The following is a 15,532-nucleotide window of genomic DNA, read 5'->3' as shown; positions in this document are numbered from 1 at the left end:
CAATTTGACAGAGCATCTCATCTCAGTTAGCAAGTAATTAGGGACTAGAAGGAACAGCTAAATCATTTGAGACTCTTGTCATCACAGTGGTCCTTGGATGTTGAAAGATGTATCAAACCTATCATTTAGTTGATTCAGAGCTTTTAAGGAAAGGAAGGATCCCTGTGATGATGTAGTTTGACCTCCTCCCTAACACAGGTCACTTAATATTACCCAGTAAATATTTTCTTCATCCCACTGACATAAGGTTGAAGTTGAGCATGCCCAAACTACCATATCTTTGTTTAAATGTTCTGCGTATGGGTGCATTGATCTTGTCTCCCAGTAAACCCCGTGCACTGCCAGTTGAGCTCGATTAAGTGCCTTTTTCCGTCAGCATAAACCCAAAGGACTGACTCTGCCAGCCTTAAGCTGAGCAAATCAGTGGGACTACTCTGTGCAAAGCTATCAGATTTGGCCTAGTACACCTGGGAAATAATTCTCTAAGGAAACATCTAGTCCAACCCTGTGTTGCTTATCTTCATCATCACACGCAGTAGTACATGCGAGCCATCAGTCACCAGGACCTAATCCCTTTCAATAGAAACCTGGACTTGCCCACAATCCATAAATCCATTTACTTGAAATAAAATCAAACGCACCACCTTAACACCAGCCTTATCATTTTTCCATTAAAGATCTACAATTTTGACCTTAGCAACATACAGTCTTCCTCCATCTCTCTAATATCTACGTCTTTAGCCTTTCATGCAGTTGACTAGCGGTTCTTTTCGTTTCGGATGCTCTCTAAAATAGAAGTTTGTTCTATTAAAAAATAATTCCCCCCCTTGTTTAAATCACTGCCTGCTATTCCTTCCACCATGATGCAGCTGCGGTGCAGAGTAGACAGTTCTCCAAGTCAGACGCATTTCCTAGAAACCTGAATATTTCAAGGTTGAAGTGAAGGTTGCTTGTGTTGTTTGATTAGAAGTAATTGGATGGTGGGTGGTTGTAGAACGGTGTAGGAACGGGGTAGGTTGTGATGTTGAGGAGGATATTTATAAAACTAGCTTGTGTGTGAGATTTAGACTGGAGCTACATGGAAATCTGGATGTGTTACAAATCTGTCATTTGTTAGCTGGAGGGAATCAAAGGAAATATTAGCTCTCAGTTGACCTTTCAAAAAAAAAAAGCCATTTTAACACCCCAACTGCTGTGTAAATTGACTTCTAACTTTTCTGACAATGCGGGTTTTACTCTGGAAGTAAATGTTTTCAAATTTGGGGCTATTACATATTTTTCAGATCTAACAAAGGGGTTTAACTCCCACTATGAAAGCAAATTACAATGTGACCTTAACACTATGTCATTATGTACACCTTGATAGTTGAGCTCAGTAATCTAATTTGTCTTTAATCTAATTTAAAGTTAGGAATATATAGGTCATCACTCATCAGCTTCCTGTAGAGCTGGAAAAGCCATAGGAATGGCCTGCTTTGTCATACTGTAATGCAGGTGAATGTGTTGACAGCTGAAATCAGGCAGTACAGAGATGTGTGAAAAGGGTATTAGGAGGAAGATGGCTGAATAAACCTCTTTTGAACCTCAAAGGTTCAGTCTGGGTAAAATTGGAGAGAAGGATATTATCTTATTTGCCTTTCCCTAAGAGCAAGGTTAATAGTTAATTGTGCACTATTAATGTATTCGGACCTCATGGAGCTCAGAATTGGTTTTGGTTCCTGTTCGGGTAGCAATCACCCCTCCTTTGTTGCTATTTATACTACTGCTCATTTCTTCCTGTCTTTCAGCTGTACAGCTCTATGGATTTTGGGAGAAGATGGCAGCTAATGCATGAGAGGATCACACCAAACAGGTTTTACTGGTGAGTTGTTGCAGCGAGGTCCGCCTGCTTTGCATGGGCAACACCAAAGGTTGGCACTTGTACCTGTTGCACTTGGAAGAAGGCATTGAGAGGCGTAATATTTAGGATGTGTAAAATCATTGGGGTATTCTGATCCCAGATGTTAAAATATCATGTGTAAGCTCCTCCATGCTCCTGAATCACAGGATTGGCCGAAAATCTCAAGATTTGGCATAGCTTTTTTTGTCTTTGGGTTCATAACATCTGGGGCAGTGGTTCTCAACCTTTTTAGCCTGAAGGCACCCCTTGTTTGGCTTGTGGCATCCTCATGGGGCTCAAGGCACCCCTCAGAAAATGTCAGCTCTTGCTTTGCACTTGTTTTTTGACTACAGAAAATAACAGAGCGATGCTTGTGTTGCAAAAAACTCAGGACAACTGCAATAGGTCAGAATGGTGTTAATGCTATGAATCCCCTTTGAAATGTCTGGGTTTTTCTCGTGAATCATGTTCACAAACCCAACAGTGCTAACATTGCATGGTGCCCCGTGTCAGCCTTGGAAAGATCTTGAGGCACCCCAGGGTGCTGCGGCACTTTGGTTGAAAATCACTGCTCCAAAGGTTGCATTTTCACAGCTTTTCCCACAATTCGAATGGCTGGAAATATACTTAAAAGTAATAATAAAATGAAAGCTGAGAGTCTTATATAATCATGTGATTCCAGGTGCTGGGGCTTTATGAAAAGTTCTGTATACAGCAGGAGTAGGCAACCTCCGGCTTGGGTGCCAGAGCATGGCACGTGAAGGCATTTTGCTTGGCACGTGCATCTCAGGGCGGACAGTGGGGAAGGGACTGGGGCTGCGCTGCCACAACGGGAATTAGGGCCCCTGTGGCTCCCCCATCATCTGCCCCTGGCACACCAGCATCTTACGAGTTGAGGGTGTGGGTGTTTCTAGCACTCTGCCTAAAAAAGTTGCTGACTCCTGGTATATAGCATGACTTCAAAATAACACCTTTTTAACGTTTCCTATTTAGTGTGTCCCCAGTTGTGAGTTCGTGCACGTGATGCTCACGTTTGCAGGTTGGGTTTGCTATTTACACGTAGGTTGGGTTTGCTATTCACAGTCTAATTAAAGAGCACACTATTATTCTGATCTGTTAGGGTGCATTGGTAGTGTTGGGTAACTGGCTGAGGGGCTCAATGAGGAATTCATCATTTTAAAAGCACCCTGATGACTTAAGGGTTTGAGTTTTAATGGTAAAAAATAGTTGATTCAGAGTTGAAGTCTCAGTGAAAACCATTGGGAACTAAGCTCAGAAAAACCTGAAGGCCAGATACTCAATAAGATTTAGGCAACTGAAAATTGGCACCTACCTGGATTTCCTGAGTGCCTAGACTTTTTAGGTGCTTTTAGGACATGGCTCTTAGGTCAAGTGAGAAGATGCTTTTCATCAGAGATTTCATTTCTGTTTGAAGTCAACTTGCTGTCTGAATAGTTGAGAACAGGGCTGTCCAACTTCCGGGCAGCTGAGGACCACACGCCCTGTGGGATTCAGTCCCAGAGGATGTGTGAGGCATGGGCTGCAGGCTGAGAGCCGCTTGCTGGGTGGGTGGCCTCCCTCCCAGGCTCTCTCTTGCAGCATGGACAGCCCAGCTCCCCTTCCTCCTCCTATTCATGCGGAAAGTCTGGCTCCCACTCACACTCCCATCCACGTGTGCTGCCCTCTTACCTCCTCTCCCCACTACCCGCATGCAGCACAGGCAGCCCAGCTTCCCCCCCACCACAGCACAGCATCCCACTCCCCTCCTATCCCCCAGGAGCTGGGGCAGGAGATAGAAGCCAGAGGAGGGTGGGGGAACCCGAAAAAGCCAGCTTCCAGGGAAGGAGCAACAAGGGGAAGGGGAGGTAGCAACAGCCATGCCGGGAACCTGAGCGCCACATGCAAGTCCTTCCAGGGCCACATGTTGCCCTTGGGTGGCCAGTGGGACAGCCCTGGTTTAGAAGAAATTCTTTCACCAGTCCCGGCATTAACATATTTTAAAGATTTTACTGTGTAAAAGAAATGTTTAAAGGGTCCTTTGCAACCCCTAAAAGCAAAAAGGCAAGTGCCTGTGAAAAGCTGACATGTTCTATGTATCTTTCTTTTGATTTTTTGAGCAGCATTAATGAGCGCTCAGTGGGTGCATCAACATGTGCATTAGCATGCCTGAATAAGCTCCGGTGCAGTTTGCAACACTTCTTATTGCTCCTGGGCATGCCGTTTGCACGTGCACCCAGGATTGCAGCATTTTGAGCTGGGCTGGAGTGGCCCTGGCTGGCAGGGGACCCAGGGGGTCGGCCTGTGCTAGCCTGGCAGTGCTCCAGGCTAGGCAGCGGGCAGCCCCTGCACTGAAGCACCCTCATGCCCTAAGCAGCCCTGTCAACATCTACACGTGCATTGTGGTGGAGTAAATAACTCTGCCTTAGGACAGTACTTGACTTGGCAGTACTATCCTGCAGCAGAGTTAATTAGTTTACTCCATCCTAATAGGACTTCACATGTAGACTGTAATGTTTTACTGCAGAGCTAATTAGACAACTCTGTAGTAAACATCTCATGTAGACATGCCCAGCGTGCATGTGCTTTTTACAGCCTGGTTTTATTTCCTGTTCAGCCTGGGACAAGGGGATTCTGGGGCCTCTTGCCCCAAAGGACCATGTGTTCGTTGTGCATGATTACTCCCCCCCACCCATACAGATAGTTTGGGAGGGAACAGGTTACCCTCCTTCTGGGCAAGGGCAACTTGTGGTATCAGTCAAGGTCTCAGTTCCTTCAAGGAGCTAGTTTGTAGTTGAAGCTATTTTTCTGCTGCACATCAGCATACTTAAAGCAGACCAAGGAAAGGGCTGAACCCTGATCATCCCAGCTTTAAGTAGCAGCCTTATATGTATTATCTGGGAAATAATTGAGATCAGACTCAAAAGCATCAGCAGGTTGCCAAGTACAGAGCCTGTGTTTCAGAAACACGGAGGTCATCCCTAGTTACAACTACTGCTAGAAATCTTTCTTCTGCACAGAGGTCTCAGCATCCCCCTGATGATAAACTTTTCCAGGAGAATGAATTAGGCTGCTCCCAGAGAGGGTGAGATTTGAAACACCTTATCTTAATGCCAGGGTCAGGGAGGCTGGAACAATACAATGCAATCGCTCTTTTTTGGCTGGTCCATCGCTTTGCTCTCTTTAATGCCGCAGACTGCAGCGACTTGTTCGGGGCTTGGAGGCTGTGTATGGGGAGGCAACAATGAAAGCAGCATGTTTCAGCCGGAGGATTTCTTTTCTTGGTCTGTGGAGTGGGTAGCAGGTGGAGACACGGGATGTTGCACATTTCAGAGAGATGTGCCCTGTAGGTTTCATTGTCATTAAACACAGATCATCTTTTAGGTGAACTTCTGGAGGAGGAGTGGGAGACTAATAGCAACAGAGAGAGAGATACAGAAATCAGTCCTTATAAGACAAGACACCACTTTGGGCTCCTCCCAGCCTTTTTGGGAGGGCACAGAGGAGCCTCTTCCATCAAACAGAGTGATCTTCAGCTGATTGCAGTGAAAAAGATGTCACCAGAAGCAGCTTTGCCAAGATCCTTCCCTGCTGGAAACAGATCTTCCAGCTTTCCTCAGTCCCAGTGTTGCCAGGTCACCACTAAAATAAATCACCATGGCAAAACGAGGTTGCCTCTTTCTCTCTCAGCTGTATAATATCTTCCCAAATAATTGCCTGGGCCCAAAGCCCAGGATAGCCCATGCTTTTAGGTTCTCAGGCCAGAAGGGAATATTAAGATCATGATGTGTGTTGCACAAGTCATGGACTTTCAGTAGTTTCTGCAACAAACCATAGCTTGTGCATGAGCTGTGGTTCAGGTCTGGGCTTCAAGAGGGTCTGTCTGCACCATAGCACGTGCTGTGTAGACACCCCACCCGTCTACTCTCACATACTGCACACTCGGGGGGGGGGTTGCCTCTACACATCCAAGTATAGTGGGGACTGAGGTCTTGGGCATGGTCTTACATGGATCCCTGTAGGAGCAGCCTAAATGGAGAGAGGGAGCAGGAGCAGGTGGGCATGCCATGCTCAGAGTATTGGTGCCAATGCTAAAAAGGCCATGGATACCCTGCTTTTTGTAATAGTAACATTTTGGAGGGTGGTTCACGCAATATCCTATTCAGCTGAGCACTGGCAGTCAGTAGGCCATTCACATGTGCTTGAAGACAAGCCCTTTTTTGAATTGGGGACTCAATATCTAAAGACGGTGGCGTGGGCAGATGGTTCGGTGGTTAATACCCTCAGCTAGGATTTAGGAGATTTGTATTCAGTTCCTTGCTCGCTCTGTGTGTGGCCTTGGACAAGCCACGCATGTTCACCAAGTCTGGGTTCCCTGTGTATAAAATGGGGACAGTAACACTTCCCTGCTTCATAAAAGTGATGGGAAGCGAGGGAGAGGTGCTCAAATACTGTGGTCTGCAGAGGATGTGGAGAAAATGTAGAGCGGGGCGGGCAATTATTTCGGGCGGAGGGCCGCTTACTGGGTTTTGGCAAGCCATTGAGGGCCGCATGACAGGGAGCCAGGGGCAGATAACTTAATTTTCTAAAATTTTTAGGGGCCCCATGGGCCAAATAGACTGGCCTGGTGGGCCGCATTTTGCCCATCCCTGCTGTAGAGGACCCAGAGATGGGCAGCCAAGATGTTGCAGGGGTGGGAATGGCAGCGGTGCGAGGAATGGCTGGAGGAGCTCGCCCTGGTGAGCTTGGAGAAAAGATGATAAAGGGAGAGCACTATAACAGTTTTGAAGTACAAGAAAGGCTGCCATAAAGAAGACGGAGAAAAAAATGTCCTCCCTTGCCACAGAGAGCAGGGCATGGGGTAATGCGTTTAAACCACAGCAAAGCAGATTTAGATGAACTCTTATGCGGAAACTTCTACACAAGTTCTTCAGATGCTCAAGGAAGGTGGACCAAGCTGCTCAGGACAGTGGTGGGATCTCAGTCCCATGAGGTTTTCGGAGGAGGCTGGACAGACACCCATCAGAGTTGGTTTACGTACAGTATATCCCGAATCTCTGTAGATGACAGAGGAAGTTCTTTCCACCCTGGGATGCCATGTGAGTTAGGGCTATATACAGACCACGGGTAGATTTAAAAAGGAAAAAGCATCCAGGCCATTAAAGAGATGCTTCTGTGAGTTATAAAGACCTTCCTCGCCTAATCATTTCATTCCCTCGAACAGGGGCTTCCTCAAGGTGCCCTGCATTTTCTGGCCGGTCAGCTGAATGGCTATATCTATCTATCATTTCCCTGTCCACCCTTCTCTGGAGGACCTGCCTGGATTTGCAGAGTGTGCACAACCATGAGCACTTCTCCCGCACTACTTCAGACACAAACTCCCTCCACCCTGCAGCAGCCTTTGCTTTGCTCGAGGACTCGGGTGTTTCCGCCACACTCCACCAACAGCAGAGGCTGGGGGTGCTTCACGTGGGGTCCTTTCCTCCCCTCTTGGCCTGTCATATTCCAGCATTTGCCAGTCCCCTGCTATTTAAGAAGCCACCATCCAGTAATTTGGGTGAACCCGTCAAAGCTGGAGCCAGAAGCAGCAGGGAGAGGCCCCCTGCGGGAATTGGATTTAGCATGCACAGCATTTTCTGATGGATGCAAGGGGATTTGAAGCATGGAGAAGGTCAATCCCTGGAATGAGCCTGGTCTATAAAAGACACTGAAGTGTACACTAATTACAGAGGAGCTGGATGGAGAACATCAGCAGGGGGGCGAGGGAGGGGCCGGGGGGAGAGGAAAATAGGACATGCACTCCTCTGGCTTTGAAAAGCAACATCTCCAAGCTCACTTATTGCAAATTCTTTTTTCTCCTTTTTAAGCAAGCAAGAAGGTGAGCAATCTGGAGAGTAAAACAAAGCTGCAGCACGCACCGGCTGATTCGCATGCTCCTTCTCTTCCTACTTCTGCATCAGAACAAACCTCTGCCCACCAACAACTTTGTGCTTGTCACTCACAGGCACCAAAGCCACCTGCCCAAGAGCCACAGAGCTCAACCTGGCCCCAGGAATGGGAGCCCGTGGTCCTTGGGCAACTCCCACTCGAGCAGCTCGGGGGACAGTGATGCACAGATGCACAAGCTCATTTGTTGCCATGTTAATGTGGCCAAGAAATGAACTGCAGAGTGGAGGTGCTGGAATTTTAATATTTTTTTTGTTTGTTTTTGCCTGAAGAAAAGCCAGATGCTGGGGAGTTGTTTGAGACCAACACGCAAGAGTTTGGCTGCAAACTTGCTCATAAGAGCAGGTTTTCTCAGGAGGTTTTCCCACCTTTCTGGCTTGCTCATAGGCAGAAACCATGACCAAATCCAGCAGCTCATTTAGCTGTGGTTTCAGGCCAGGTCCTCCAAGGAGGCTGGGAGGTGCTGACTGAGGCATCTGAAAGAGGAATATAATGTGTGTTGGTGTGCGGGGAGTTACTTGAATGCATCTAAATGTTCTGGGTTTGGAGCTAACACTAAGCAAAGACCTGTAGCTCCATGTCTTGTTGTCTAGTGACTATTAGAAACAGCTCACTAACTAATATATTAGTCCCCATGGACCTGAGCTGAGCTATAACCCCCGTGGACCTGAGCTGTCCTCCCTGGAGTCGTGAGCTGTTCTCAGTGGTCACTAGATTCTCTATCTCTATCTCTGTAGCTGCGCTGTGTGTATCTATCTATCTATCTATACGTGTGTGTGTGTGTGTGTGTATGTGTGTATATATATATCCCTGATGAGCTCTACTTGCCTCACCAGATACGGTAGCCAGCCACAAAGCGATTATTTAAAAACTGCGTCCCTACGATCAACCTACTAATCACGAGCTACCAGATGGTGTCATTACGTAGTGATAGGGAAACATCACTTGAGTTTTTACAGCCAGTTCTAGCGTTAAGAAAACAGTTTTGTAAATGTCAAATTGACTGTTAAGTAATCCTGAATTGAATTTTTTTTTTCCAGAATTAAAACAAGGCTGTACATGGTATTAGAGGATGAAGTTGTAATTCCAGCTCAGGAATGATGTGTAATATAGCTGTATGTCCATCAAAGGACTAGGGCTGTGGGCCACCTCTTGGTCAGTACAAGGGGGGTTGATCTACGGATCTCCAGAGCTATGGCTCAGGGGTTGAGGAGGGCTTAAAGCTTTTTATATCCTCCATGGATTAGACGTAGAGGAAGCCTGTTGTGCACACAAAAATGCATTACGTGGCCATTAATATTAAGTGCAGTGTCCAGCCATTAGAAATCATGGCTAAATTTTGAGTTTGAGGCTGAAATTTCCCAGCATCCAGAATGGTAAAAAGTTTGGTCTTAGTTTGCATAATTGTTTAGGGCCCAGAGAAGGGGAAACATTTTTTTACAGGACTTGACATCTCTTGAGAGGTTTCCTTTCAAAGACGCATGAATGGATTAAACCTCACTGTAATATTTAAACTGATCTTTATTACCCTTCTCTCCATTTAAACGGTGCATAAATGGAGACACTAGACATGTCTGCACATGTAGTTATGCACGCCTAAACGTAACGTGCCTTTGTTTAAGGTGCGCTAAGGCAAGTTAGGCTCACATCTACCGGTAGATGTGCTAATGCACATTAAATGTAATCTGGCACAACTAAGTTGCATTAGCCCACGTGTAGCTGTATTAATGCTCATCAAGCATCTACATGCGGGCTAATGCGACTTAGCCATGTCAGCTTAAATTTGGTACTTGCTTTAAGTAGGTATCAAATTTAGGCAGGATTATCTTAAAATTGTAATTTTTAAGGCTCATTAAGGGCATGCATGTGTGCCCTTAATGCACCTTAAAAATGGTGATTTTAGGTTAATCCCACTTAAAAAGACCACATGTAAACAAGGCTACTGTCAGATGAAGGACCTCATTTTCAGAATGCATTAACACTGATTTCAGTTGGTGTGGGGTGTTTAACCGTTCTCAGGTCCAAAGTGACTTGCTAACAGTTACAGTCACTCTGTGGCAAAGGTGGGTGTGGAACTTATGTGTAGAGCTGGAGAATTTTGGGGGGCCCAAAGACTTTTTTTTGGTTAAAAAAATGAAGATTTCAGTCCACAGGGACAACTCATGAATGTGTGTCAACTTGAACAAATTGCTTCTGTCAAAAGACCCCTGCAACAATTCTAAATTAATTGAAACACTCTGTTTCAACAGTTTCCAAAGTGAAATGCCTTGAACTCTCCATTCAAACTCACATTTCATTTTGAACTTTATCTCAATTTTATTTTAAAAAACGAATTGAATGTGAAACAGAAATGGGCTGCTCAATCCTGTTTGCTGATTGAGCAATGTTTGCTGATATTCACATGAACAGTACTGTAGCAAGGGGGGTGACCACCCTGGAAGCAAAGGGGTGCCAACAGATGCTGACCAGCCAGAGTGGGGTGTGGGACTGAGCTGCAAGCAGCTAGTTTTGGGCGGTGCGGGGACGGGGGAAGGGCGGGTCCCGCCACTGCGTGCACTCCCGGGCAAACATGGGGGTGGGGTGCGCGCTCCGGATCTGTGTGGGACGAGGGTGAACTGCTGTTTCTGGTTTTGCCCTGGGTCCCAAACTTCACTGCTATGGCACTATGCATGAATATATGTCAACCTTGAATATAAGGCAACCCCCCAATAGGTAGATGCTATATAGAGAGAATTTATACATTTGTTATCATTTTCCAGGTATAAAATCTAAATATTGGGGGGGTTGCCTTGAATCCCACCTCTCCACTGCTATAGCAGGGGCAACAGCAAGGTGGGGGGGAGGGTGAGATTCAGGTGGCTCCCTTGTCCTCTGCCCTACCCACTTCTTCCACCCGCAGCTCCCCATATTCTCTGCCCCTACCCCCACTCCTCTGTCTCTGCCTCTCCCTCCACCCCACCCTCCAGTACTTAGTTTCTATACTGGAACATTGTAACAAATGTATACATTTTCCATATATAGAATCTAACTATGTCTTATATTCAGGTTGACTTATATTCGAGTAAATACGGTATTAGCAATATAGCCACGGCAATGTGGTTCTCCGGCAGGGGTAATTAGAAGCAGGGCTAATGAGCTGGTGTGGGGTGCTATATGATATGGCTAGGCTGGTTCTGAGAGGCAAGCCAGTGTCTCCACAGAGCTGCATTATGCCAAGTAGATGACCATGGCTGATTTGGGTCTAGCGCAGGTGTCCCTATGCTGTGCTGCATTGCATTATGCGGACCTCCACGTAGCGATGCTTTCTAAGGGTTTGTGGGACGTGCAGAAGTTGGGGACAAATTCTCAGGTGATGTGAAGCATTGGAGCTCCCGTCAGGGATTTGCATCTTATTTACGGAGGGTCTAGACTGGCTGGGCATGTGGCTTCTGTAATGATGAATAGCCAGCACTATTAGGAGAGTGGGGCGATAACCCAGGAGAACGAGGTGCTTTGCAAACCCATCCTGGGCTGTTGCAAAACGTTCCCTTGTATGCTATCTTGCCATTAAGGTTAGGCTGACGCTTCATTTCCCAGTTTGCAATCACTCCCCAGGGTTTCCTACCCAGTTTTTTCCAGATTCTTCGGGAACATGGCCTCACCTGGGCTGCCTCTTTGGAAATAACCCCCCTTCCCCAAAAACAACATTATTAGTTGGACAGTAAAGTGGTTTTCAATATATATGGGAGTAAAAGAAACAAAGGCATTTGCTACTGTTTGGTGCATTTTTACCTTCTCAGCTGAATAATTGCTTCAGTTTATAAAAGGCATGTGGTATATGAATTAGTCCCTAACACTATCAATTTGAGCTCTGAATAGCAGCTGATGCATTGAAAAAAGGACTTGAGGGTTTTTGTTGCTTGAATGTGTACTTATGTGATGTTCTTTTTTTCTTAAATGCATTATGCCTCTCCCTTGGGTAAATATCACATTTTAAATCACAGTCAGAATTTTTTTTTTCTTTACCAAGTCTCCTAGACCCAACGTTGTCAAGAGCATTGCAGCTTTCTCATTTTGTAAAGCTGCTTTATTAACCGCTACAAGATGTCTAGAGGAAATACATGTAAATAAGCCTTTCCTCTATGGTACCCATCAGACGTAATTAGGAGAAGAACCATGGGAACAGCCATATGCTGTCAGCCCTGTGGTCCATCTCATCCTATGTCTGTCTTGACGAGCTGCCAGAACTAGCTGCTTCAGAGGAACGTGCATGCGAGCAAGGCGCAACTTTGGAAGTATTTCCCCAGAAGGGATGGTGCTTTCTGACCCCGTCCTTTAAAGGGTGTCTTTTGCCTTGACGGGTGAGGTGTAATACACCCCTCACTTTTTTATTAAATCCTTACTCATGTAACTTGGGATGTTCTTTTCCATATAAATAGCCGAGTTCTGAATTCTTGACATTACCACGGCATGGCAACGAGCGCCCCGGGCTGACAGCATGTCGGGTTGGAGGTGAAATATTTCTTTTCGTTGGTTTTCAGTGTGCTGCCTTCCGCTTCATGTCGCAAGTTCTGCTGTGGCCGAGGTCTGCGGTTACTGAAAGTCATCCTCATTTGATGCCTTCTCAGGGCCTCTGTGCTCCGGGGGCCAGTAGCTGTTGCCTTGCACCGCACTGGTGATCCCGGGTAGGACACGGACCATCGATCCCTACTGATGCCCATCTGTCAGACGTCCTGCGGGAAAGCTCTGGGGATGACTTGCCCTAATGAATCTTCTTGGGAAAGGCCTCCAAGGGATTACTTTCACCTTATGCAGCTAGCCAAATTGCACATGTCCAACCCTAACTGGATGTATGGGAGGCCAGGGACCTGCACGAGGAGGCTGTATGCCTCCCTGCAGCTCTGCCCTGCTACGGCTCAGGCAGCACAGAGCTCTTGCTGTTTGCAGATACCTCCTTGGGAAAGGACTGCTGTAGATGGGACTTTTCCTCTGTAGGCGGATGAGCATGCCCCTAGCCCATTCCTATGCCATCCCAGAGGTCCTGCTTGGGGTGGGAGGTGAAAATTGGTATGGGGACAGCCTCAGAGAGAAGGTCCTGCTGGCCTCCAGAGAGCCCTGTCTGGTGGGCTTTAAAACCCTTTTTCCCTACCTCCCCCACACGATGGATTTCCAGGCTTTGCACCTTGTACCCCAAAATGGGCTCCTGGCTGGAGAGAAGGGGAACGACGCTAATGTAGTGCTTTTGGGCTGTGCCCAAAACGAGCTGTTCGGCGTAGGCTCTGCTCGCTGTTCACCGTCTTACTGGTATCTGTAGAAGGGAAGCCAAGGGCTGAACTTATCTTATCTTTCTTGCATGGGTTGCAAGCTCTCACGAGTCAAAGGAGCAGGCTCCATGACATGAGAGTTAGTCCTGCTGTTTATAGGCTCGTGGCTAAAGCCTGAACCACCCTCTGATGCTGGGCAGACCCTTGCAGCCCTTCTTCGTTTGCCTTCACGCTGTTTCTCCCCGACGCACACACACTTGAGCACAAATTAATTTCCAGCCTGGCAGTGGCAGTCCCAGGGTAATTCTCTGGGTTATTTTATAATAGGAAGCACCGAGAGCCATCCCTCCATAATTAATACATTCAATAATGCATCTCCCTTAGGCAGATGGGGAACATCCATATTATCATAGCTTGACGGAGCAAACCAAAGGCCAGCCGGCTGGAGTGTGTGTCGCTACTGGTGTTGTACCCTCCGCTGGCTGGCTTGATCCAGGCTGCTTCTCTTTCTGCATGCGTTTAGCTTTGCTTTGAACCTGACTCTGCACCACGCTCCTGTAATTGCTCTGTTTTTCAGCCTAAGTGTTTTGAGCATGTCTTAATATCTTGCTGGATGCCTTCATTAAGTGCGTCTGTGCGCAAGCAAAGAGGCACATTAGCTTCCCTCGAGAGCACGCATACCAACCCGGGGGCCTGACGCTGCTTAGAAACACGCAGACTGCAGGACCTCCTGGATTTCAGGATCAAAGCACGGGCTATTTCTTTTTTAATATGCCCATGCGGTGGGTTTCACCACTCAGATTTAGGTGAATGCAAGAGTGAAACGATGCTCTTGATTTAGACTCCCAGATAAGTTGGCTGATTTTTCCACAGTGACCCCCAACCACCTTTGGCTGGAGCTACCAGAAGCCATTTGGAAAATGGATGCAACCTGATTAGGGGCCTATCCCAGGGATTTTCCTTAGTACATACAGCCCAGCTTTGTTCCCAGTGAATTGATGCTAAAACTCCCACTCATTTCAATCACAGCAGAGCTTGGCTACTTCTGCGCACTTGTGAAAATCAGCCCTAAATTTCCGCTCCTTTTTTTTTCACCTGATGAAAGGTGTCTGTTCAAAAGCTTGCAATTAAAGACCTTTTTTTTCCCCCCCAAGTTGGTCTAATAAAAGATATCGCCTCTTTTCTGGACTTCTTGAACCGATTATTAAAGGAACTGGGCAAACACCTTCGCTTCACCCCTTCCCTATTCCTGAGTCCCGGCTCAGACGTCTCATTCAGATTTGCAAGCACATCCCCTTGCCTGCGTTCTGGAAAGCTTTTTTGCTGAAATTCGGGGCTGAAGTTTTGCTCTGGTGTGGTGACGATGCAAGGTGTAAGGCAACGCTCCCTCCTACGGGCCACGTCTGCTTCCCAAGGCTATTTCAGGCTGAAATCAGGAGCCAGAGCTCTTCAAAGTGGGGTTGGTTTTTTTTGTTCTTGAGGACAATCAGATAGATCCTGATTCTTATTTTTTGACCACCCGAACTTTGGAAAGTTTGCCCGTCATTAAGTGAAACAGTGCTTTTAGGTAACAGGCTGAGCTGAACCCATGCTGCGCGCGGTAAGCACAGTCTCTTATCATGCCAAAGCAGGCAAGATGTTTCCACACTCATTTAAACGCAAGCCATTTGCATCACTCAGTAGCATCCATTAAAGATAAGGAGATCCCTCTTTATGCCCTCTGCCTGTTGCAAATTAACAGCCCGTCTTAAAATGACGATTCATCAGGAGGTCTATGAGGCAGAATTCATTCTCAGCAAGAGAAGAAATTGAAACCTCCATCCGTGCGTTCCCCGGTATTCCCCCGAGCCTCCTCTGCAGAGTGAGCTTAGTTTAATCCTGCCATCCTTAAGTGAGAACTTAATGCAAGCAAGAAGCACCTTATTGCTTAAACGGCAGACTCCTTTCGGTAATGCAGGTGAGACGAATTTCCGTCAGTTGTTCTTCTTGCAGATTTGGACCAAGGCTGGGAAGTCGGCGACTCGGGTTGCCGTGCCTTATGTATGCGTAGACTAACCGGACTACCAGATGGCAGGTCATCGTAGCAATGTCATTACACCGCAGAAGTGGGCGTTTGGGTGGGATCTAATAAACCGCGTGGAGAAAGACGCTGTTAAACGTGTGCCACGCGTATCCTGGACCGTGTTCAGAGACTAATTGGAAGGGGTGTAACTGAGGCGCTGGGACTCAAACATCATGCATGTTATATGCCAGGTAAAGATGATGTGGGCATAGATTTTAAAGGCGCCTCTGGCAATTGTATTTTCCTCACTGATGAAAATGTCATCTTTTTATTTAAAAAAACCCAACAATCCTACTCAAAACTTTTATCTGAAAACTGCAGAAGAAAAATTCAGTCATCTTAAAGGCTCTTTGGTTTTTAGTTTTCTAAAGTTTTTTTTGTGGAAAGGAAGTATTTTTTTTCTTG

At 46.6% G+C, this 15,532-nt stretch overlaps 1 protein-coding gene across 2 annotated transcripts in view; it reads left to right on the top strand.

Annotated features, from left to right (window-relative positions):
- SORCS3 (sortilin related VPS10 domain containing receptor 3) overlaps positions 1-15,532 on the top strand; it is a 432,841-nt gene that overhangs the window by 281,325 nt on the left and 135,984 nt on the right. For both annotated transcript variants that reach the window (XM_090057528.1, XM_090057527.1), the window contains exon 5: positions 1,788-1,861. In XM_090057528.1, the coding sequence (XP_089913654.1) occupies positions 1,788-1,861 (74 nt within the window). The remainder of the gene's footprint in view (positions 1-1,787; positions 1,862-15,532) is intronic.

This window comes from Crocodylus siamensis, chromosome 7, assembly GCF_052110815.1.
Source record: "Crocodylus siamensis isolate JL-2025a chromosome 7, ASM5211081v1, whole genome shotgun sequence".
NCBI lineage: Eukaryota > Metazoa > Chordata > Crocodylia > Crocodylidae > Crocodylus > Crocodylus siamensis.
This window is presented reverse-complemented; position numbering and strand designations above follow the sequence as displayed.